This window comes from Neopelma chrysocephalum, unplaced genomic scaffold (genome assembly GCF_003984885.1).
Source record: "Neopelma chrysocephalum unplaced genomic scaffold, ASM398488v2 Primary Assembly neopelma1_23b, whole genome shotgun sequence".
In the NCBI taxonomy this organism is placed as follows: domain Eukaryota; kingdom Metazoa; phylum Chordata; class Aves; order Passeriformes; family Pipridae; genus Neopelma; species Neopelma chrysocephalum.
The window spans coordinates 10,931,911-10,958,554 of NW_020897692.1; the positions used below are offsets into that span (position 1 = coordinate 10,931,911).

A 26,644-nucleotide genomic window follows, 5' to 3' on the forward strand; every position below is an offset into this window, starting at 1 on the left:
AAGTCTCATCAAACCTAAAAAGTAGTTCCATCTCATATAATGTGTGTTCTGTTAATCACAACAGCTACAACACTGGTCAGGAAAGGCTCATGTTAATTACTTTATCTATGTGTTGCTCAATGGAATGTTTAGACAAAACAAAGCAAGTAAAATAATGCACTCTGCTTTAAATCAATATTTAAGGTAAAACTTCCCATATAAAATGTCTTACAAACCAGAAACATTCATCAGTAACTGCTTTAGTTCTGTCAATGTCTTTGTAAAAGAAGATCACAGTGTAAAGCATTTTAAGTTACAAAACAAAAAGCATCACTTGAAGATTTTTGACAGTCAACACGGAAAGGTGTATAATATCGTTAGAAATTACTAATTTGTTAATAGAAATGTTGACAACAAATACTGCTTATCACAAAGTTGCAACCAAACATAACTTTCTGCCTAGATTTCTGTGTGCTAAACTCCAGCATCAGAACTACTTTCTGGTTGCTCTCTATTCTAAAGAAATTCTTTATTTCAGACCATTAAGGTCAACCAAGCAAACTTCTAAAGGAGACGGAGTTATATGAAGTTTTTTGAAGCTTCATATATATTTTTGGTAAATATTTTCCGTATGCATTTTTGAACTCTCTGAGTTCCACACATTTCAGTTTCCAGAGAGAAACTTTCTTTAAAATGAAAGCTCTCTCTATGTTAATTGATCAATTGATCCAACTTCCTGATGGTATGCATACACTATCATAATTAGTTTTGAATAGTAAATGCTCTTACAAGCAAGATACTTTCCTATACTAACTGCCTCCTGCAAAAATTTGGTACTGAACTTGTTTTAGTGGTTTACACCACCACTGTCACATATACCCTGTTTAAGAAACTCTGAATGTGGATCTGTGCCATCTCTACAAAAGAGAGTCAGTATTAACAGTTGTATGTTTCAGCATAAAGACAAAAATTAAAAGTGAATTCCATTTTTGTTCAGTGTCTACTGAGCAGCAAAGATAATTTCTGAGCTAATATTTAATATGAAAAACAACAATCGCTTTTAACAATGTATTTTTACAATTGTGAACAAGATTAATATAGACCAGCAACTGCAACTTGAAATTTCTTCTGCTTTGATTCAAGTAAAAATAGTTATTCTGAGCCTGAAGAGCAGAACCTTAAAAAACCCCCATGTGTTATACATAACATATTCCCTTTTTTTCCCCATGTCTGCATAAACAAAGAGAAGAAGAAAAGCAGTATTTTAACAGGTGAATGCTACTTTTATACATCAACTCTGATAAAACATGTACCTTACAGGAAGACACAGTTTATAAGAAATTAATACTATTTTCTACAAATTGTCTGAACACCTATCCGAGCACATCAGTGCTTTAGTATTGTCAAATACTTTTTGCACTGCAACAGTAATTGCTAAGGCTCCTTTCTACCCCTATGCATACCTAAATCCAAGAGCAAATCTAGAGGACAGGAACACTAAGCAGCCAGTATAGCCTCTATTTCTCAGTGCTATGGAACTGAATTTCTTTATTCAGAAGAAACCATCACCTGAACGTTAGTTTGTGTGCTAGGAAAATAGCTGTTATATTAAGTTGATTACAGAGTTTTGCTACAACAAAAAGCCATATGCTGACAGTGAAAAAATATTAGAACAAACAAGTTATTTTGTAGGGGGTATGAAAAAAAGGGAGATTATATCTTCAAATAACCCACATAAAAAGGTTATTTCATTCTCCCTTCCCACTACTGCTCAAATGGGTAGGATTTCATGAAGACAAGTACATTTGTAAATTACTAGAATAATGTATAATTACCATCAAATGAATAACATTGCCAAATTGCAAAATAGATTATTCTTACAATTAAATTCTATGTACAAGTGTAGCAAAACACTGGATTAATTAATGTTAGTATCAAGCTGTCAAGTCTTCCTATTCTTCAAGGTTAGCTTAAATAACCATCTCCTCACTTACTTGAGTTGCTCAAAAATGGTGCAAAATCTGTGAACAAATATTACATGTTGAACAAAACATAAAAGTGCTGATCCTTTAAAAGTTACTGTTTCATTACCTCAACATTTTTCACCAATGCTGATGATACACAATTGGGAATTCTAGTTGCAAAATAAACACAGATACTAAGTCTTTCTATTAATTTTGTACTTCTATTTTCATCAGAATTTAATCTTGAAATTTACTACTTCTATAATTTGAGATGCCAGTTACAAAAACTCAGTTGTATACATGCTAAGCACAGATTGCTGTGACAAATCCACTAGTTAATAATGTAGTACTTTTAATTTTTGATATTTATGCTACAAAAAATTTTCCAGACCTCTGGAATACCAAATCTGCCTATTCCAATAATAACATACAAACCAGTGTTTAGCTTCTATACTGAATGTATTAATTTAATTAAAGGATACCTGTAAAATTATATTACATCAATGAAGACATGGAAAGAAGAAACTGCATCATTTGAAGTACACATCCACTGACACCTGAAAGTCTTTTAGCTTTAGCACCTAGGAAATCAGAATCCCTTCTTCCTATCTGCACAGATCACAATAATACATAGATGTGAAATGCCCATGTAGTATAATTATTCACAATAGGAAGAATCATTCTGACATTAAGAGTCTTTATAGGTTGCCATCAATTTCTTCTGAACCGCAATGTCCTTTTCTTCACAAATATGATGCCGTATTTCAAGAAAAGTAAAAAAATGCAATGAAAACCACTGATAAGAATGCTGTAAATGTCTGAATACATGGGATAAGAATATGAGTATTCCAAGCTTTGTGTGCACAAATCCAAAGATTTTCTGCTCTTTGATACTTCCCATCAGCAATACTGTGCATGAATATGTATTTTATCCATTTAGCTCCACAGAGAACTTGTGAACTCAAACTCAAAGCAATTTACTGCTTTGCAGAAGCGCTTCAAGTGCCTTTTCCTGCCGTTTCAGTCATTAGCTTTCTTAAGCACTTAAAACCACATTACTGGGCACAGTCACAAGGATCCATTCTTTAGTAATATCTTCTCCAGGGGTTCAGATTTCACTTGCCATACATCTGTACCAAAGTTCCCCAAAAACCTCAAATTCTCAAGCAATGCACACTCAGTAAATGAATGAAGGGGAAGGAGACAACTTTGTATATGAACTGAGAGAAAGCAGGGCACCTGTGTTCCCTGAGATCTTTATCCTCCATGTCCCAGGACAATACTCTAATCTCAGGCTAATGGGACTCTGGGGACAGCACTTTCTCTCCATCTTCCCTTTCCTCTGCCTCTTGCTTCAACTGTATGGCAGGAACACAATTCATTCCGCAAATGGCACTCCAGAAACTGGGCACTGAATTTTCAGTCTGGCAGTATTAAACATGGCAAATCCTACACTTTCTTGATGAGCTTGAAAGGCAGTCACTTATTCTCATTAGTTCATTGCTTTGACAATAAACATGCATCTGTGAAATCAGCAGAATGAAGGACTAATAAGAAAGCAGGGACTACACAAAATCCCATAAGCAAAAATTGCAATATCAGCACTCACAGAATTTTTAAAAAGAGAATGTAAGCTAATGTACGTAAGGCTTACCATGATGTAAATGATAAATCAGCACCTTTTAAAAGTATCTATATTTATATCTAAATAGCTATATATTATGAAATAATAAAGTAGCACAGCAATGAACACTTAGCAAAAATGCCTAAATCAAGAATGAATTTTAACAGATGTGACTTGGATGCAAGAAAAGGTTTTAGGGAGAGCTATTCAACACAGTTATCTGGGTCTATTAAAGTATTTCAATTTCTGCAAAGTATTTGCCAGTTTCAATCTTTTCAAAGTATTTACCTTAAATAAACATAAAAATACTCTTAAAACCCCCAAGAATTTCCTTCAACCTAGCAAACTCAAAATTGATTCTAGAAATGTTTTCTTTAGAATATTGCCACAAAAGTGATTATAAACACAAAATTATCTCTCCTCACCATAGTCTGTGACCGATTTGGGAGCACGCTGTTCTGTTTCTGCATTGCGTTTCTTATTCTTGGATTTCCAAGCATGATACACCTTTAGCCTTCGGTGGAACTCTTCTCTGCAAGCTGCCAACAGTTCAATATCTATCCCAAAAATGAGGAGGGAAGGGATGAGTGAGAAAAATCAGAAAAATTATTTATTAAATGCTTTTTTATATTGATAGGTATACAATTTGAGCTCAAGTTGTAACACTAATACATTAAAATGTAATATAATAAACTTCATTATCTGCAGCACAGGGCCTGTATTTTATGGCCCAGAAATTACCTCAGAGTTCTGTGTATCCTTTCCGTTAGAGTAAAGGCAATCCCCAAAGCAGCTTTATACTGAGGGATTTGGAGCAGTGAAATGTGACAAATAAAACTAAATTTGCCAGTTGACACTATCACAAGACAAGCAGCACAGAAACATAAAATTTCACTGCTGAACTTTATTTCTGCAACTGCAGAAAGAAAACCAGCAATTTGACTGCTCATATCTAGGTATATATATTTGTATATTTTCATTTTGCTGAATTTCATTATACTAAGAGATTGAATGATCCCAAGGTTCTTTCCTTAGTCATCTAAGAGTACCCAAACTGGCTTCACTAGGGATGAACACACGTGAGCATCAGGTATTATTGCAGCACCTAGTCAGGTGAAAACATTGCTCCAGTCTTGCATGTGTAAAAACAGCATAAGAGAATGGATTTGTTTCCAATTTCTCTTCAGGGAAAAATAGAGGAATCTTAAATCAGAAGTTAACCAACTGCTTTCAATGAGAAACAGGAAGAGACAGTAGTATCTAATAAAGGAATAATTCTTATCTGTTTCTATCTTCAGACTGGGGGAAAAGTAATTAATGCCCCAACTGTGAGCTTCCCAAAAGAAGTTGGAAAAATTAACAAATAATCTGAATATCCAAGACAGAAAATATTTTATGCTGTGCTTTATATGACATATTTGCTTTCTTTGTGATCTGGTGACAGCAAGAAGTGATAGCAAACAATTTCTTAGAACACACACATTCCAGGTAAAGCACAATAACTATTATTCCCTTTGTGGAAATACAAAAATCTGAGACAATTTATTTAAGAAATTATAACACATATTTTATGGTCCAAGCAGTTTACTATCATAAATATATAATCACTAAAAGAGGTAACAAAGAAATTGTTTTCTTAATATGGAAACAGCTTCATTTATTGCTGCTTTTGGGGTAACAGAACTTTTTAAATTAATTTGTTATTAATTTAAACCTGAAAAAAGTTTTTATCTGTGTAATAGGAAGAAAGTAACATGCAACTGCAACTTGACCTCTTTCTCAACTCAGAAAAAAATCGCACTTACCACAGGATGTATTGATTGTGTCGCGAAGCTCTGCATATTTCCACTTACTGAGATCATGCTTCTTAGTACCAGCAGCAGCTTTTGTGGCTTGCACTGCAGGACCCCTAAGATTATTTAAAAAATATATATGTATTTTTTAAGTATTAAACAGGAGTTGTTGTAAAAGGAGGAAGAGATCCCATGATCAACACTACATCACTCTTATTGCCACAAAAATCAGTAGCAAACAGACTGAATTTAAAGGCAAAATACCACATTATTTTCAAGATGTTCAAATTATTAAGAGAAAATTAAAACATATTTTATGTCCAAAAATCACACAGTCATCTGACAGGTCTCCTAGAGATTAAAAGGAATTGTCATTAATAGTGCTTATATGTGAAAAGATGCATGTTCTATCTCTGTGTATCTCATCCCATGCTGATGCGCATTTTACTTAGTACTAGCCAAGATGTAGAAAAGAGACAACAAAGAATGCCCACAGACATTTTTAGTTCCATTCAGAAAACAGACAAGGAAAAATATTTCTGAAGTAGAACCAGGAGAAGGAAGAAAAGGCATTTCCTCTGCTCTTTAAAATTGGATTAGGACAAAATACTTGTTCCAAAACTTGATGAAATATTCTGTGTCTTTAAAAAAAGTCTAATTTGATAGAAGAAATCAAATTATTTCTATATTAATTGTATAATGGCTGTCTGAGAACGGTAACATTTATTTGGGAAGGATATGAATCCTCAAGAAATACTAAGGTAAAAAATACCACACAGAGGAAAGGCTGATTAGTATAGAGCCATCCAAACCCAGTTTTTATCAAAGGCCAAAGGTATTCATCATGTAGGTAATATACAAGAAAGTCAGCAGCAAATACAAATGAGAAATTATTACTAAAATCTCCGTGATCTTTAAAAGCGTGTACAAGGTTTCCATGTACAAAACAAACATTACATGTAAAGATAAACTTGAATTTTATTTTTTTTTCCACAAATATGGTATGGATAAGAAGTGGAAGAACCCTCCCTTAGGAATGGCAAACCTCCCATGGATTATTTGCACATAAAAGGAGTTCAAAACACGCCAATGTTCAGTGATGATCAGCACACTTGAACACTAAGAAATTAAAAAACACACACATGATTTTACCAACCTTCACTAATGCTCATGACTAAGAACATAAAGCAAATTGAATTATCTTTTGGGATCTGAGAGGATTTGTTCAGAAGAAACTAGATCTTTAACAGGGTAGCAGAATTCTTGATGCAATATGTCATATAAAAAAAATCACAAGAGATAAAACCAGAAGAAAACAAACCTTTTCATTTGAAGGTCTGTTTGTGCAATATCTTTGTGGGACTGGTACATTATTACAGTAAGTATAATCCAGTAAATACTATTTTAACATTTATTTTTCCATAAAGGTCTCATGTGGTACCCTGAAGCTTGATATTTATTTTTCCCTCTTTAATTAACAGGTTATAAACACCTATTATAACCTGAAAAATTTCTTTATGCAGATAAAGCAGTTTTGAAAGCAGAGAAAACAAATGCAATTTAAATTTCATAGAATAAAACAATCTGTTTAACTAAATGTTCTTCTTAACTGCACCATCTCTTCAATGTAATTAAAACTAGTTTTATTGTAGTGTCAGCTTAATAATGCCTACTCATACTACTAATCTGACTCAACACACAGCTTCCAGTTATAGTACATGAGAATTCTGACATAAAAAATTAGCTCTGACTTAGCACTACTCATAAGTGTAAAACAAATAACTGGACAAACTCCGTCAAAATATATATTTTAATAGTTTGTTATTGTTGGCATACCTGTAGGACATTAAAGGATTGCTGCTAAATATTTTCCACTGCCTGGTGTCTAAACTTCTTGAACTTAATTTAACAAATCCTAAGGATTTTCCTTATTTAGCAACACTACCCACCACTTCAAGAGTTTGCTACATAATTTAGAGCAGCAGAACTAGGCTATACAATCTCTGGTTAAACTAGTAATCTTTAAGAATCCTAATCCAATTGAATGGCTTAGTCTTTCTATTGCAGTACTAGTCTGCACTCTGCAGATCACTCTTTTGTTTTCTACACCACTTTCAGCATAGCAGTCTGGCAATAAGAGGAGCATCACACTTGACAATCAGTGTTCACTGCTCAGTCTGAGAGTTACGTATCGTAAAAAATATTTTCAGACTTTAAAAATAAAAAAAAATTTTAAAAAAATCAGTCTTAAGTCAAAAGTTTCCAGTGTATGAAAAGTGAGAAAAATTCAATTAAACAAGTATGCAGTAAGAAGTATTGCATTTTGAATTCAACCACAACACAGAGCTTCTGATTTTGTCCCAAAGTTTTGTCATTTTTTTGTACATTAAAAATTGGCCATTATGAATGGCCATATGTCAATATATGAAACGCAATCTGGCCATTTCAATTTGCATGCTAACTTAATTACACACAACATGGTTTATTCCTTTTCTTAAAATACCACTGCAAGAAACAAATATAGTTAACAGCTGCATTTCCAATTATCAATGCTACAAATAGAAAACTCATCAATCCCATGAAACCGATCATCTCCAGACTATATAAAAAACAGCTTAGTAGCTTGTTTAACAACTGGTTAACTTTTAAAAACTCTGAACAATTTTGCTTCTTATGTAAGCTTCAGAAAATGAATGTCAAAGGTAATTTCCATCCTCAAGTTGCATAAAACACTTTTCAATTACTCATTAATATGGAGGACATTTTAACAAATTCTTTGAACGGAGAATTAGTATTCTAGCACCAGCTAGTGTGAGACTGTTCCAGCAAAATTGTATTCAGACCTCAAGCACTGTTCTCCTTTCCTTCTGCACTGTGCACAAAATCCTGCATTAGCATTCAAGAAATCTCAGAAGGGTCTTTTGTTTAGATGTCTTAAGAGGCATTTTAATATGGTCTTAACATGGTAATTTTCAAAACTGCTTTTATTTGAAATTAATTATATTTAGAATATGTTCTTATTAAAAGCACCAACAATTATGTTGACATAAATAACTTCATTAACTCTGTAGAAATACACCTTTGAAAGAGGTGGAGCCCAGTGCTTTATCATTACAAAGGTGAAAAGAGAAAAAAGCTGGAGAAACATTAACAAAATTACACAAAATATCAGGGTATGTGAACTATTCTTTTTTTTTAATATAATCAATAAAAATCATAGAAACATAATTGCTGAGAAAAAGGTGGTGATAATGTAAATTTATCTGAAAGACATAATTTACTTATCTGTTTATCACTTGAAAAAACCCAGATTCCATTATTTTTAATTTCATAATAATTCAACCCATTTCATGTGTGATTTGTTTTTATAAAATGATTGATTCATTTCATGTTGTCCTCTCACCTACCTAGACAATATTTCTGACATTTCTGTGGCCATTTGTTCCCTATAAGAAAATTGATAAATGATCATAATCCAAATGTACTCATATAAAACAAGCCTTTTTAACTGTGAAAGCCTCTTGCCAATCAAACTGAAGTTAAATAAAGTGCACAGCATATGGCTACTTAATTTAGATTACTTCCATTTCCATATATATATATACACACACACAGAGAGTCCTGATTTTGTAAAGAGTAATAAATCACATAGGACAATCAAAAATGGAAGGCATGTGAAAAACCTTAAAGTAATTATATAATCATCCTTAAATAGGATATTATTAGGTATATTATTAAAGTATTTATTAGACATAAGCAAAGTAGTGAATATAAGGTATTAATGATTTAGAGGTTACAGAAGCATGCTAATAAAGATTATTACGGAGTATTAGTATACAAAAGCACAATATCAATTTCTTTTAATTAATTAGTAGGGGAGTTTTTTCTATTAGAGCATGCAAATGCAAAAAAATGCCATACGCAGTCATTTGTGGCTTTCTTCCATTGGCTCTGCAAATAGAAGATATATATTAGATAGACTACTTCCCAGTTAACTTTCTAATAATCTGAAGTGGGAAAAGGTGGGTCATAGTATTTCCTGCTCTTTCACATCCTATCATTTTTTTTTTAACTGAGAAACAGGATTTTTTCCTCCTCCTTTCTCATTTAATCATGAGTTAAATTACAATCAGGAAAAAATGTACAGCTGAAAACTTCCCCCACCATTTCAAAATCAGAGACTTTGAGCCATGCTACTGATACATTTCTTTCTTGGATAAGCATATCACAAGAAATAACAGCAATCCTCGTGCAGCTTCTCTGGGAACAAGACAGATGCTTCTTCATGCAAGCTGTGAAAAGACCCTGAGTCTTAACTGCCATACAAGAAACCCAAAGGTGCACATATGTAGCACTAAATATGCTACAAATTAAAACTTTTTTGGGTTGTTCCAACTTAACACACGGAACAGGTAGTCTAGTAACACTTTCTCTGTGACTAGCTTCTTTTGGTGTCATATGCTATACTGTATCTTTCACTAAGTCGCATAAATTAAAATTATTACACAATTGAAAGCAAATATCTATTATTTAACTTATTTTTTACTTAAGTGCTAAGTACTGCTGTTAGGTGCCGTAAAACCCTTATTACACATCCTTTTAAACTGTGGATGAGTAATAAAATTGGATGAAGCTAGAAGTTCAGCATATCCCACACAGAATAAGCACAAATAAAAATGCTGGATCTACTGCCAGAAAAGTAACTTTTCTTCTTTGACAGAAGCCAACAAATATATTTTTTAAAGGAACTGCTAATGCTTATGTACTTTTAAATATCTATAAAAACTAATGATGAATGTTGCAAGGTATTGGGTAGCAAAGAATAAAGTAGAGGCTACTCATTTTCAAATAAGACAACACACAGGTACCTTAAAAATACATGTTCCTTAAAAATAAACACATAAAATCACCTCGTTCTTACTCTTTTCACTCCACAGGTAGCACCATACAAGAGAAAATACCCTTTCATTCATACCAATGTGTAAGCATGAAAAGATTTTTTACAGAATTGTGTGAAAACAGCATAGAACGAGTATACTGCATGAATTTAGTATGAAGGGATACGTGCCTTATCTTACTACAGCAGAATTTTAACAGAAAATGTTGATTTTAGTGTATCATATGGTAATGTGCAAGTCTCAAATGCAGAAGATGGCTTAATGTAACTTCCTCAGACTCTAGTAAAATTTTGATTGGTATCAATTAAAATAAGTTCTGAGAATTTATGTTTTAGTTATTAAATTACATATTTTGTTCAAACCAATAAAGAGTTTTAATTTCAGAGAATTCCTCTAGTTTCTACATTTAAGCCAATTCCTGAAGTTATGTGAAAATCTATCCTTTGATTTTAGTAGAAGACACTGGGGCCTGGAGAATGTTTTAGTTTGGTTTTAAGCAAACCAAAATAAAATAAATCAAAGATTAAATTAAAAGCATTCTAATCAATTTTTGAACGTGCTTAAAACTATTTGAAGTAGACCTTAGAAACAGTAGGGGGAAAAAATTTGCCAATGAGAAAAAAAGAAATCTCACATAAGCAGAAAAATCTATTATTTTTTCTATATTTGTGTATTATCAAAGGATTTACATCGCTATGCTAACTTATTCAGACCATTCAGCACTTTCCAATCATCCAAAAGAGTCTTCAGTCTCATACCGCTACATATCAGAGAGAAACTGGCCGTCATAAAGAGTTATGATGATGGTTAGTTCATCATCCATTCTGGGATTATACAAGAAAGACAAATACTAAAATCACCCATGAGCGGCAGGAAACACTGCGGAGATCAGAAGTTCACTGACAGAAAAATTGAGTTCTCTAAGCCCTTCTTGTCTATTGCCTCCCTTTTTTCATATTTAAGAGAACTCTGCCAGGTTGCAACACTGGGGTGACTTTGTGTTTACCTTTAAAGTATTGCACCAAAATCCAAACAGGGAAAGGTGTGAGGCACTGGAACAGGCTGCCCAGGGAAGCTGTGGATGCCCCACCCCTGGAGGTGTTCAAAGCCAGGTTGGATGGGGCCTTGAGCAACCTGGTCTAGTGTAAGGTGTCCCTGCCCATGGCAGGGGCATTGGAACCAGATGACTTTCAAGGTCGCCTTCCAACCCAAGCCATTTTATGATTCTGTGAATTAAGCATGTTAGTCTTATTGGTGACAGCTACTGTATAACTGAGGGCAAGACAACAATTTTAGTGGAAGCATCTAGAAATCAGTATTGTACATGACAAAAAACATTATCCACCTATCTCAAGTAGGCATGCAGCTATTTTAAAAAAAAAAAGTATACATCTAGATAAAATTTGGGTAACAAAGGAAACACATCTGGGAGCTTGAAATTCCATGGAAACAGGGAATTTTCTCACACTCCTTCTTTCAACAACAAAATGAGCAGACTAGTACTAATGAAGTCACCAATTATGTGACCATGTTCATAGGTACGTTTATTCAATTTGACCAGTAAGTACCATCTTTACTGGATCTTCTAAGTCGCTTGTAAGGCACCTTTTACACATGAAGAGCTCTTGCTTTGCAGACAGGTAATGTGGATCTCTATACTAAAAGTCTAGCAATTCTTATGACACATCAAAATTTCACACAAAACAAAACTAATACAGTATTTAATTTTCAAATACATCTATATTAGATATATTCATTCACTTAAAAAACTTAACAGTCAGGACACAGAAATAACTATTATTATTATTTCTGCATTCAAAGAGGGATTCTTGTTTAAATCCCCCCCCAAATTCACACTGTACAAGCAGAATCATCAAGTACTAGAAAAGGTGTATTTTATTACTACTTACCACTGAAGAAATTCCATTCCCTACTTTAAATGAGTCATAAAAATCAGAATTTAAATTGATTGCCATCCTTGTCAGAACTCAAAAAGAGAAAGAGAACTGCAATTGTATTCACAAGCAACTACAAAACTACTGATGTAGCAAGATGCAAAATGAAGGAAGTCTTTAAGCAAAAGCAATCTTTCTAACAAATTTCACAAGTTAATTTGAAAGAGATTTTAGTACACTGACTTAAGAGGTCCATTTAATGAATACAAAGATACATAAAACCAGCAAGAGCGTAGTCTTCTCAAATTGATCAGGATTGGAAGAAGCAAAAATTAAAAAAAAAAAAAGAGAGAAAAATGTAACTACTTAACCCCATACCTGCGCAATCCTAAATCAAGCTGAGCCTCATCATTGATGAGTTCTGCTTCACTCTGGGCAATTCTCATTGCAAGTTCATGGTCACGACGTTCCTGCTCAAGCACTGCCTGGTGCTGGGTTTCCTCTTCTCGTTCTCTAGCTAGCTGAGCTTCAATTTCAGCCTGTTTTATAAAAAGACATCTCTAACCTTATCCAATTGAAATCAAAATGCTACAGAAGCAATATTGGAAAAATATGTTAAGTAGTATATTAATAGCTTTTCAAAACATGCAATATTTACAGAACTGAAAAATTAACAGCATCAGTATTCAGTTTGACCCAAGAAAAATGAAACAGCTACAGATTGCACCTTGGTTTCCATATAGTTTATCAAATAATTATTGTCCACCACTTGTATTGCCTATTCAAATAAAGTACCAAATAATTATTACTCATTTAAAAAAATACACTAAGCTTTTTGTTCACTATTATGAAAACTAGTCTTCAAAAGTTTTTAGAATCATTAAAATTCAAATGATACAGAGCACTATAGTTACTCCTCCACAGCACTAACACAGTACTTCCTCAATATTCTGCACTTGGCATTACAGGACTTTGCAATAGGCACTGCTTTGCATATGGGTCCGAGTCCAGATGTGACTTCCAGTAAAAATGACAAACTTGGCTGACATGGAACATCTGCAAAAACTTCAAAGGCTTAACTAGAATTCTCCGGTGTTGTGTATTTTTAACTTTAAACTCAGAAGACCAACAGCTGCACATGAACTAGAAATAGGTAATCTGTCTTGGGATGCCCTATTCATGACTTGTGCCTTACATTTTCTACTAAAGCAACACTGGTGAATGACTGAGATGTGCATTTACAAAATTAAGCCATTAGACTCAGTGGAGAACCTAAGCTGCAAAAAAGATTCAAAAGTAAGTAAATAAATACACAAAACAAACAAACAACCCCAAAACAACCACCACGAACAAAAAAAAAAAAGCCAAAGCCACACAGAGCTAAAATATTAACCTGAATACGCTTTTCTTCATCTTCCCTCTTTTTCCTCTCTTCCTCTTCCAGTTTTCTCTTTGCCTCAATCTCAGATTTGCTATTACAAAAGAAGGAAATGAAAACATTGTTATGATGCAAGTGAACATGAGATAGTAAGAGATATCTTCCATAAAACTGAATGCTAATCCAGATGTCAGTACAGTCCTGATAACAGGACACTTGTAAAGTCAAGACATTTTTCAAGTTCATCTGTATTTGCAGCTGCATCATATCATCTCTTCCATTCGCTATTCTAACACTTGCCTTATAATTCACTGGGAAAGGGAACATTTCAACACTGCACAGCACACCAGGAATACAATCCAAGTAACTCTCTACGTATACAGCTATTAAAAACAACCTCATTAAAAAGCCTTTCCTATTTTCTTCTCATTCTATAACCAACAACTTATTCATGACTCACAGACGTCTTTCTTCTTCTTCCTTCCTTCGTTTTTGTTCTTCCTCTTCACGTCTCTTTCTTTCTTTTTCCATTTCCTCCTGGATGCGTCGTAGCCTCTCCGCTTCCTCCTCTTGCTGCTTCTTCTTTTGCAGTGCACTCAGAAGCTGCTCTGAGCTTTTAACTAAAGCATCATATTCTTTCTGTATCTGTTCTCTAGTCATTATAGTGGTCTGCAAAAATAATAAGGGGATTATATTCTTTTGCATTTATACTTCACTTTTAAAAATGTCTATTGAAATAATATTAAGTGAAATGAGAACATTGAGCACTATAATAAAATATATATAGACACTTCAGGGTGGGGAAGTTTGAGTCCATTCTTCTCTTTCTTTCTGAAATCCTGAGGATTCATTATTGTCCTCTCTCATGTAAAACCATAAAAGTAATCTCCTTTTCACCCCTGAAATTAAACGACTTCTCTTTAAAACATGCCTTCATATTTTAAATTTTGCAGTTTTAAGCAACAGAAATTAATTCTTACCATGCTAGGATGAAAACTAAGGCCTGTCCATGTGCATTTTGCATTGTGTTCTTATCTGCTATAGTGGTTATTTACAGCTCTGCCTTTTATGTCATAGAATATATTTTTCTCACTGCTTCTGCTAGCACTCAGAAAAAATATTGGGCCATGCTGTGACTAACTTTTTAGAAAAAGGTATTAGTAGCAAATGACAGGTTGAAAATACTCTAAAAAATAGCCTTTGCTACATACATTTTCCAACCTAATTGAAAGCTACAATTTAATTTCATTTTACAATTCACATCATACTAATAAAACTGCAATATGGGATGTTTGCTGACCTTTTCTGAGGGTGTATCATGGCAATAATCAAATTATATTATTTTTATTAGAAAAGAGAACTCTAAGTTGACAGGTTAACTCTAGCATCTTTTCAACTGTGATTTTAAATGAAAAGATCTTAATATGGTACACTAAGGAAGCTGTAATATTGCATGAAACAAGAATTCAACAAACCCAATTTTTTCTAACATCAATAAATGCCAGTGTGCTTTCATTTTGTCTTTTACTTCTGTGGTATGAAACTGAGAACTATAGACCCTGACGCATAATCAGTGAGCTGACTTTGTTTACTACCAGTTAACTGGAACAGAAATCTCTTTATCTTGTGATAAAGGCTTGTCTGTTTCAGCCCTGATGAAGTTAAAATATTGCTAATATGCATTATTCCAATAGTAAAAGCAACAAGCAAATTATTGACAACACTTCTCATAATATCAACGTGCATTTTTGCTTTAAATTCTTCAGTGCCCATTCTGAAACACAGATAATAATACCAAAGTATAGACATATGGACCTAGTTTCAGGATTCACTTGAGTTACATTCACAAATAATTTTAAACAGGATTTACCCAGTGAATGAAAATTAAGACCACTATAATAAAGTACCTTTTCTATTAAAGAAAAATTCATTGGCCGCCTACTTTAGATAAAGTTTTTAGAAGATTCCAGTGATAAGAAACTATTTCTCTCCTTATTATCACATACCTTAATTTTGTTCATTAATGCATCAATAGAATACTCCAGCTCCTTGACCTGCTTGCTTGTCTCTGCTTTTCCCTCCTTCAGGGCACTTACTACTTCATTGAATTTATCGAGTCTCTTCTTCAGTGTACGCACTTTTATCAGGCCATCAATGCTGTGAAGGAAAGACAGTTTATTTGTATCTTGAGATGTTTTTAGAAGGTGATATTTTTAAAACTACCGCTAATCACTCACTCAGAAGAGTAAGATGGCAGACAAATTATGTCTTCTGACAAAACTCACCCTCTTTTTTGAAATTCAAATATTATCACATCGAGTAACTAAGTAATGTAGCCTTTTGCACACAGTAACTAAAAGTGACTAGCAGTCAATGACTCAAAATGGAAAAAAGCCTTTTTATTTTGAATTAATGTTGGGTTGGATTGTTTTTTCCCCCAGTATTAAATCCTTAGTTCACTAGAGAATTTTGACTGAAGTGGATAAAGGCTGAGTAGTGCCACTTACTCAAAAAGCTAATGGGACTGAAACAGATAAAAGTTAACAACACAGCAGGGAGCACAGTCATTAGACCCCATGGGAGTGAAAAAACAAGGCTAGGGAAGAATCCAGGAAAACTTGGGAGTTTTTTTAAGAAACTAATGAAGGACATGCACAGAAGTTACAACTCTACAGACAGTCTTCCTAAACAGAAATCATGGAACTGAGAATCACAAAAAACAACACATAAAAAGTAGAAACTAAATCAATTAATTAAATATGAGTACCAAACAGCTTAAAATAAAGGAAACTGGTCAGAAATGAAATACGACTTTTAAAGGATGTAAAGGAAAAAATTCTATAAGAAGCCCACTACTGAAGAACAGAGTTGGATCTCTATCAAACAACAAAGATGTCAGGAGAGCTTAATGACTGAAGTGTTTTTTCCATCAGTATTCCGTGCAGTCAGCTAATGGAATTATTTAATTTCAAGAGGAGACAAGACAGGTAAAACAAAATTATTTCTAAGTGTCATAGTTTGAAATTGGCCCCCCCTGGGAGCCGAGGGGCTCAGAGGTGATGGGTGCCAGGGCAGTGCTCCCTGGAGAGCCAATCACCATTCATGTTGTTTGCTTCTGCTCAAAATCATATATACACAGCACTGGAAGTTGTTGGCAGTTCAGCTGTTGGTGTCTGCTGCGTGTAGGTGGAGAAGGCCAGGGGGTGGCTGGGCTCCTTCTTCCCCCCTCCAGGGGGGGGTAGAGGGGAGCCCTGCGGCCCCCCAACTCTGCCTAGGCCAGAGTTGGAGGCACCATTGAAGTGAGTGTTTGTGATGGACATCACTCACAAACAACTGGTAAGTGGGAAAGAGAGAGAGAGAGAGAGAGAGAGAGAGAGAGAGAGAGAGGGTCCTTGTGGCCAGACCCTCTTCTCCCCCATCCCTTTGCCAGGCTGCAAAAGGGGGCTGTTTTTCCCTCTCGCTGTTTAGTGGGAGTGGATGCAAGGCTCAGCATTTAAGCAGAGCCAAGTGGACAGGCTGCTGACGAAACAGCTTGGAGCTAGGGAAAGGAATCCCAGGCGAAATTGGAGATGGACCGAAGAGAGGCCCGGAGGATGTCTCTGCCGTGATTTAAACGCAGGACAGCCGAAAAGCGGAGGAACAATCAACATTCCAGGACGCAGACGCTTGATAAGCTGGACTACACTACAGCAGCCTACGAACTGAGGTATGAGAGGACAGACTTGAAGCTATCTTGGGACTTTGTGAGGAAAGAAAACTGCAGCCAACAGCTGAAGGTTGGTTAGGGAGCGTTTGGGGGACCAGAACGCTCCCACACGAGAGAGACTGCGTTACTTAGCAGCCTTGGAAGGCTCTTCCTGGACTAAAATTAAAGGGAGGGGTTTAAAAGGACTGATAGAAATGCTATATATATATATATATCTATCTATCTGCTTTTAGTTTGTACAGTATATTTATTTGTGTAAATAAATATATATACTTCCCCCTTCCCCTATAGAAGCCTCTGGCCTGAAAGTTTCTCTCCAGTGTTGGGATATATTGTGGGAAGGGGCGCAGGGAAGCCTGGAAATTGGATTTTGGATTTCTAACGTGGCTCAAACTGCCACACTAAGTTAAAAAAAGAATGGGTAAAGGACAAAAATTAATGAGCTTAAAATTCATTTAGACAGACTTAAAAGAAGGATTTCTAAAAACTAGGCTGCCCCTGAAGGATTTTATGAGCAAAGAGCTATATAAACATCTCTTAGGAAAGGTTCAGATTTAGTCTATTGATCCTTGGGAAAGAGAACACAGAACCTCTCAAGGTCTCCTTCAACGGTAAATCTTCGCTTTTTACAGTCACAAGAGAATATTATTTAAAACCTATTTTCTTCAGCCAAGGAATATCTTCTTACCGTGGTTTGTGCTTTCTCTTGCAAAGCCACATACGAATAGTCTTTTGTATTTTAATGCAGGCACAGGCTCGATATTTTATCTTATTTGTCACTGTAAAGACACAGAAGATATCGTCTCAATGTTTTATACAATTTAACAAACTCCTGTATTACACGTTTCATAGCTCAAAACCGTATGTAGACTCCATGTGTTTGAGAGCTTGTTCTGTATTGGAACCACAACATTTAAGACACAGTGGACAGCAGAATTAACAATCTTGGGGCAGACATAGAGGCTCCCATCCAAAACATACAGGAACAATGAAGCACGTGTGCACACACATGCACCATCACCTCCCTCCAGATTCATAAATATCATTAACCTCTGTTAAAAGTCATGGGATCTAGCAAGCAGGAAACACTTAACTTTAAGTCAAAGTGCTGTGTTGAACAGTAATCAAGTAGCCAATATCTGCTCGAGATAATAAAGTGGCTGCAACTTTGCAGAGCATTTCTCTACAACACCAGAATGAAAAAAAGCCCCACGAAACAGAACCTCTAGCTGTTGTTCTAATACAGACTTCATCTAAAGACTCAAATGACTGGGACCAGGAGGCAAGTTAAATAGAGAATCAAGGCACAGGCACATGCACATATGCTGAGTATTTTAGAAGTGTAACAATAAATGCAGTTTCTATATATCTATTAAAGGAAATATAAGGATCCATGTTGCCTTTAGTCACCTGCTGAGCACAGAGTTTGTGAACACAGTATATTTAACCACTAGACTTCAGTGGTCACAAAGCTGCACTCTACTTCTTGTATATCTATTTCAGCTTTATTCTGGGAAAAAAAACTTAGCTTCTAATTTCCCATAAAACACTACAAAGAAGTAAGATACATGAATATTATTTCCCTAAGTTTCTACTTTTTGGACACAGTGACAAACTTTGTCCTGTCTTTCTGAGAAACAGACTAAATGGAATGAATTTCTGAACGCAAAAGATTTTACTGTTACAATTTCTGATGTCTTAAGCCTATATGTTAAGAATTCACAAATTCTGTTTGCACCACTATGAGCAGCAACAAATAATATCCAATCAGTGACAGATGTGGAAGTGTGACTGTGCCAGCCCAAATGCACAGCTGTGTGTGCACTGGCATGAGGTCTTTTTGCTTTTCTTCCCCATTTTAATGCATACTTTTCACCCTCTGTGCTACTATAGATTCCTGACATTCTGTATCAGACCTCTCCACATCTCCCACACATCTTAACTGAAGTACACCACAAGCATCAATCTCTGTTCCACACCACTTCATTCCCACTCTGCACAGTAAACTTCAAGGCCAGGTTGGATGGTCTAGTGGGTTGTGTCCCTGTCTGTGGCGGGGGGGGTTGGCACTAGATGATCTTTGAGGTCCCTTCCAACCCAGGTCATTCTATGACTCTGTAAACTGGGCAGGCCAAGAACTTGGAAACTGCATATCAACAGTGACAGGGACTAATTTGCTGATGAGCAGTAATTGCTGGAGTGAAGATGTTTGTCCCGTAGTTCACGTCAACACTTTCAAACATGCCATTTCTGTCTGGAGATTACAACCCCTGTGCAGGCACTTCCCAGAACTAAATGACTCTATGTTGCCAGCTAAGGGTGGAACCACTCCTCTTTCCTTATGATACAGAAGACTCTTCCTGGCAACACCTGTCGTAGCTGGTTATTTATGTGAGAGTGTTTACCCAGGCTTTGGTAAGCACCCAAGCAGACTAGACATGGGAGACTGGTGTATGCCCCACTTCGTACAAACTCGGCTGTAACCCCCCTGTAAATAACTAACACAAAGCACAAAAAAAAAAAGGAAAAATCTCACCAGCTTTGAAATCAATTGCTTGGACTTCTATAATTAACCATCTGCTATATGTGTCCTTGGCCACATTTCAAGGTGATAATAATTGCTTTGCTGTCTCTTTAAAAAACATTTTGATTTAATAACACATAAAATACGTACATTTAATCACTGAGAGAGAACACCATTGAACTTTTTTCCAACGACTGCAGATAAGCCAGCGATTCACTCGTTTAACCAGCTCTGCCAAGTGATCCGGATCAGACTTCATTATCTGATCAAACTCTGCAAACTATACAATAATTAAAATTATTGTAAAATTAGGAGAACAGAGAGTGTTAGGCATTGTTATTTAAGATCATGCTTAATTAAAAAGTTAAAATGTTTTTAACATAAATTGTATGTCATCATTATATCAGCTTTCAATTAATGAAAGTGAGCAGATATATCTGACATCACTTTATTGTTTAATGATAACAGAAATGACAACTGTAGGGGTTTTGTTTGTTTGTTTTATTGATGTCCAACACTTGGCATTTTGAATAATCCAACTATTTACTAATCACTAAAAATATTTATTGCCAAAAAATCAATTGTTTTGCTACATCCTGAAAACTTACTCTAGCCTTCCACAACTTCAGGACACATCTAATTGTATATCTGGGGAAAAACTAAACCCTGAAAGCACTTCCCAATTTTTAACCTTTGTATAAGAGTCCCACTGAAGGCAACCTTTCCTAAAAATCCTGTATTTCTGCTTTTTAGTAATTTTGATAGTAAGAACATTCTTCTGCGACACAACAGGTCCCTACTTCATCTCCTTTCTCTGCATAGCAGCAGCAATGCACAGAATCACAGAAAGAGATTTCAGCTAAAAATAGATTTTACTAGAAAATATTTCTTCTTTGTTCTGACTTTTTCTTTTTAATAGTCAACATAAGTCTGGGAATACAAACATTGCATTAGAAATACAGCAGCAGCAGCAAGACTATAAAACCAATTGTATTGGTACTAATACTAATATTTGGGGTTTTTTTCATTGAAAATGAACAATATTTACAAAAATCCTGGGCAGTCTTATTTTGGTTGGCCACACTTTTAGGAATGTGTTGAACAATGTCACCTTCAAAGGTCCCTTCCAATTGAAATTATTTTAAGATTCACATTTATGAACTCTAAGAAAAAGATTACCTTGCCAGGTCTAAAAAACACCTTGGTTAGCCCGAATTTGTAATCATTTTCATTCAGTCCCAAGGCTTTAAATAGTGCCTGAAACACAGAAAACAGAAAGGATTATATTTTGCCTCCTTCAAAAAAGACAAGAAAATTCAAAAAACACAAAAAACAACCCCACAATACATTTTCTCTCCTGGCTGATACAGAAGAATTATTTATTTCTTACTTTGCAAAAAAGCCTAGGGTCCAGTCGAGCCAATTTTTCAGGCAAGTATTTCTTGTACATATTATATAATTCATGAAATGAAGCTCGTGAAGGGAAACCACCTTGCATTAAATCCAGAACTGACACCATCCCTAGATTCACAGAAACACATGCACAAAAACTCGTGTTAGTAACATGGAAATTAAGCACCTAATTTTATGATAACAAGTAGTTTATAACATACGCCTCAAAGACATTGTCCAGAGGCTAAACCACAAAGTTCAGTTGAGACTGGATCCAGTCTCTAACATTTTTTGATACTGTGATCAGTCACAAAAAGTTAATACTGAGCAGATGAGAAGAACCCATACAATTTGCTCCCTATTTGAGAGGCAAGTAACACCCAACCATGAAGAGGAATTTTTTTCTAATATTTCTTCTAAATATTCTTTTCTTTTTCAGCAGGCTTGACATTTTCATTTTTAAAGGGAAAAATGAAAAAAAAAACAAAAAGCCCCCCACCACATAATGTCCAACAAGGCTTTTATCTTCATAATGTCAATGGTATTTGTGAGATTTGTGCAGATGCAACAACAAATGCATATGCAGTGCTAGAACATTTGCTGTACTTAAAATACGAAGTATCAGCTGCTAAGATGAAACTTTAATGTCTTGAATAAAGTTACTACATTTTGGCTGCAAAGGGGACATCAGTAACGCCCAGACACAGTCAGTAAAAGACTCGAAATACTTAAGGCACCACAGGCCATGCCAGTTTTTGCCCACTGCTTTTCATAAGCCTACCAACAGAGGCTGCATATAAGTTTTTAAGTTCGCCCTTAACTTATGGTTGCTGTCTTACAACTTAAACTTCTGCATATTTGCTTTCAATTGCAAATTGATTGTTTAAACAAAGTCTTTTTCAAAAAAGATTTTATAACATTACATCTTGGTCTTTTAACATTACATGCTACGACTGTGTTACTAGATTAAGCTTCATTTACTGTTGCAAAGAAAGCATAGATAGACAACTGAGCTTGTAAGACTACTGTAAAGCACCACAATTGTTATTGTTGGGGAGAGGAGGTAATTTGCTATTTTTTCCTCTCATGCCAAATGCTATTAACCTCAAGAAATCTGCTACTAATGATGTTAATGGAACACTTAAGTACTGAGAAGTTGTTAAGCTTTTGTTATGATAAAATTACACGTGAAATATGTCAGCTTCTCAAAACATCAACTGAAAGCTACTGAAAGTACAAAAATACAGAAAAGGGAAAAATATATTGAAGTGCTTTGTTGAACAAACACCCTATAAAGAATGAAAATGCCAGCACAACAATTCCCAAGCAAGCAGTTCCTTCCACTGTTCAGTGGAGCATGAGCAAAACTGCTAATACTCACTCTTGAAAATAAAGCTGTAAATTTGGAAAGCATCTAGCATTTCAAGAATAATGAAGATGGAGCATTACAATCTTCAGTATACAAAGCAACAAGAGAGACTATACTGAAGTGTCTGTGTTGCATGTTCAGCTCCAAATCAAATGAATAGAGACATAAAGACATTTTGAAAAAGTAAACCACTATGATTAAACTCTACCATGGTATCTATAAAATCTATAAAAGGAAACAGATTATTAGATATCTCAGCTAACATTGACTGCCTTTAAATGCACACAGGAGTTTCTTACACTTCAACTGTCCCAGTAATTTAAAACAATGCTATTGTTCCATACTGAACTACTGCCCTATTAACACTGTGGGCATCACAAAGAGATGGAATTCAGCTCCAGGTCAGGAAATCCAAATTTATGTACCAATGTATGGCTACATGGCTTCTTACATATATGCACGTGGTGTCTGACCTCTAATTATAATAAAACCAGTCAATGGAAGTTACATCAACTCTTCTTGCAAAGAAGAGACCTTATGGCATTTCAGATGATTAATTTCTAGAGTTCTATTGGCTAAAATGAGTTCTAAGTTACTAAGAATCTAAATAACTGCACATAAGGCATAAATAACCTGCCTTCTAGAAAACAGTAGTTCAAGCAAGGAAATATTGCTTTCATCTCACATATTTCAAACTTAGATTAATCTGTACTGCCCAAGGTAAAAAACATAGGGAAAAAAATATCAGAGGTATATATTACCTGAACACTGAAGCTGAGAGAGGATCTGTCCTCCTTCAAAATGGTGACTTGTCATCTTTAAATTAGGTTTGATACAGCGAATAAAGCTAGACCCCTATGACCAAAACAAGAAGTTAGCAGAATCTAAACATTTTTAAAACTCCTAAAATAACAGTTAATCATTTAAGACTTATGGTGGGGAAAAAAAGATACAAAATAATAATATTCTAAAAGAGAAATGTTGACATTATCATTGAACCACAGAATGTCAAGGGGTTGGAATGGAGTTTAAAAGATCATCTAGTCCCAATCCCATTCTTTTTCTCTCGTATATCAGTTTTGCACTGTAGCCTTGGTCTAAACCAGTTAATTGATGTAACTGATTTCAGTGCTAAAGCTATTAATTTGATCCTCAATTTTGCTGAGTTTTCACTCACCAATGTTCTTCCTAACATTAGTACAATCTAATTATGATTTATCAGTCTAGATTCTACTACCCTTGGTTATCTTCTACAGTCACATCACTTAAATGCCTCAGTCCTTCAGAATTCACATCAGTGAACACGCCACCAGACTCCTGACATCAGAATGATGCCAGATGAACTTGACCTTCCTTAACTTCTACTTTTTACAACTTCCTTTGGCTCACAGCTTCAGTCTCCCTTCCCCAATGCTGTTCCAGTCTGCTTCTCTCTTATGACCATGTGTTCCACCTCTACAATTTTGACCACTGCTTTCTCCAATCATTTCACATTCATAAAGGATGACATTTTTGCAAAGCACCATCCAATTATCCAGGTTTTCCTGGAACAGGTGACCGCTAATGATGACCTTTATATACTAAAACAAAATTGGGTGAGAAAACATAGTATTAATCCTCATTTGCAGCGTCTTCTCTTTTTTTTCCATCTCTCAGCTGAGAGTGAGAGAATATCTTCAAGGGAGCTCTAGGTCAACAATACCTCCTCAGTCATGGGTCAGCTAAACTCAAGAGCACAGCAAGCCTGGCCACACACTTTTTCCCTGGACTGTGTGTCAGTTCCAGAGTGTTTTGTGTGAAAGACATCATCTCTCAGACCAGCCACATGACTACAGTAAAATCTTGTATGTTGGTTACACTCCAGCACCTGACCCCTTTGTTCCACTTGGTTTTCCCACCTTTTTCTTTTTTGACAAAGCGTAACCTTGTATCTAAAACTGGTTAGAACATGTGATTCAGAGAAACAAGACTCTGTGCCTAGAACTCCAAGTTTTACAAGAAAGTGGGCATGTTGAACTACGTGGAGAATTTCACAAGCTATCTAAATACATCCGCTAAATTAACAAATACTCATTAGGGGACTAAGTTTCTTTGACCACCTGTGAAATGAAAAATTTTACTTTTAATAGCTTTATGGAATCTGAAAACAGTAATTAATAATAAATTATCATCTGCCTTACTTTTAAATAACATTTCTAAATTTTCTGCAAATTAGTAATAAGTGTTAACCAATGAATGGAAAGAAGTAAAAATAACAAAAAAGGTGATTGCAACCCAAACAGATTTCATCTTGTTTACTCAAATTGTGTAACTTTCACTCTACAAGAACTTTTTTAAAGGTGATGTCGTTTGGGTTTTTTTTCAAGTAAATCAACAACCATCACATGCACAGGAAGACTTTCAGAAGTGCCTGTCATGGTTTCAAACCACTACAACACTATAAAGCTGCAAACTCTAAAGCAATTACTAGTCACACTTACTGGAAGCCATATTGAGAAAAATTATGAACCTTCATCTGTATATATACTTACAGTACTGTGAAGCTTCTCAAGAAGCAAATTTAACTGAGTCTGTAAAAGAAAACAGGTATTTCAAGAGCCTTAACCATGGTAACTACAGAAATACACACACCAAATAGAAGTATAGCATGCATGGTCATTGTTATTATGACAGAACTGATAAACCAAACATTCACAAATTTTAACAGAGTGTGCATGAATGGTCCTGAGGAAACTGGTTGTGTTTAATTGTACAATACTGTATGGACTAGTTATTTATTACAACATCATTATCAAAGAAACATGCAAGTCCATTTGGGAAAATAAAAGAAATAATGACTTTAATCTATAACAAGCATATATTTGTATGTTCAATAATTAACACAGAAAACATATTCTCAGGGTTTTCTTGTGGTTTTTTTTCAAGCTAAGTCAACATTTACCTGCAATAATCTATTTTTATTTCCAAACTTCCAACTTTCCAATTTTCTGTTGATGACAATAAACTACAATTTTAAAATCGCATTTACCGAGGCTGCATTTAACAAACTGTGATGAGAAAAGACTGCAGTCCTACTATTATCTGAGGGCAAGTCTTCAGGATAACCAAAGACTGAAGGCTATCAGGGAAAACAACTTACAGTTGCTTTAGAAAGTAATTGGTAGGGATTTCAAATATTCCAAAACCACACCAGGAAAACAGCAATATCTTTACTTTAGAGATGTGTCTGTTTTGCCACATAGACTACTGCTGTGTCAGCCTTTCTAGTTTACTAGCAAGCTTTAAGTATATAAACTGCAGGAAGACAAAATTCAGTATGTCCTAACATATTCTTAATTTTCTGTACTGAAAGCAAAATTGAAATGATTTGACTTTTGACTTTATTTTTAAGCAGATCTTTCAATTATATTCTACAGCTGCCAGTTGTCCTCCCAGTGGATAATATTGGTTTGAGTTTTTTTAACTTAACATGGATATGGTTAGAAAGAAAGAAGTGCCACAAATGACAAACACTAATAACCTCCTGCTCAGTTCTCACTTACACATACTCTTTATATCTCAACTTGATTATAATTATTATATTTTCTTAAGTTAGAAACAGCTAATTTTGAAAGGGACAGCCTAATTTCCATCAACAAAATACATTTCTGCTTGAGGAAAAATACCCCTTCCTTATACTCTGTGATTTGACAAGAAATAAGCCAGAGCCATGCTCAGGTAAATTTCTCTAATAAAATGTGCATACAAGTAAAACATACTGCTAAAACTACTGCTCTTTGAATTGTCACAATTCAATTCATCATTAGCACAGTAAGGTAAAATAATCTCAAAGATTCTTGAATAGATCTGATGATGAATTAATCATTATTTCCTCAACTGATTTATGAGAATTAATTTTAATTAGTTATAAGGAAGGGACGTGTGAAGGATTTCATAAAGAGAAGTCTCTGCAACATCATCTAATAATTGATATAATTAGAAGAATTTTTAATTTTAGAAGACTGACTTACATACTAATGCACTAAGAATTCTTATTCTTAAAGAGAGGAAGTATCTAGTAAGATAAGAGAACTTATTTTGATGTCATCTGAAGTGAAATTTTCAAGGCTATTAGTGTTCATC

At 34.9% G+C, this 26,644-nt stretch overlaps 1 protein-coding gene across 4 annotated transcripts in view; it reads right to left on the bottom strand.

Moving 5' to 3' along the window:
* Window positions 1-26,644, bottom strand: part of MYO6 (myosin VI) — a 108,364-nt gene that overhangs the window by 5,201 nt on the left and 76,519 nt on the right. Inside the window, exons 19-33 of one of the 4 annotated variants that reach the window (XM_027696939.1) lie at window positions 25,054-25,092; window positions 23,284-23,377; window positions 21,152-21,282; window positions 20,941-21,018; window positions 19,912-20,041; window positions 17,926-18,016; window positions 15,538-15,688; window positions 13,992-14,200; window positions 13,547-13,625; window positions 12,532-12,692; window positions 9,282-9,311; window positions 8,768-8,806; window positions 5,373-5,476; window positions 3,993-4,124; window positions 1,974-2,000 (exon numbers count right to left, since the gene is read on the bottom strand). In XM_027696939.1, coding sequence (XP_027552740.1) covers window positions 1,974-2,000; window positions 3,993-4,124; window positions 5,373-5,476; window positions 8,768-8,806; window positions 9,282-9,311; window positions 12,532-12,692; window positions 13,547-13,625; window positions 13,992-14,200; window positions 15,538-15,688; window positions 17,926-18,016; window positions 19,912-20,041; window positions 20,941-21,018; window positions 21,152-21,282; window positions 23,284-23,377; window positions 25,054-25,092 — 1,495 coding nt within the window. The remainder of the gene's footprint in view (window positions 1-1,973; window positions 2,001-3,992; window positions 4,125-5,372; window positions 5,477-8,767; window positions 8,807-9,281; window positions 9,312-12,531; window positions 12,693-13,546; window positions 13,626-13,991; window positions 14,201-15,537; window positions 15,689-17,925; window positions 18,017-19,911; window positions 20,042-20,940; window positions 21,019-21,151; window positions 21,283-23,283; window positions 23,378-25,053; window positions 25,093-26,644) is intronic. The other 3 variants (XM_027696948.1, XM_027696958.1, XM_027696966.1) reach the window with 3 other exon arrangements.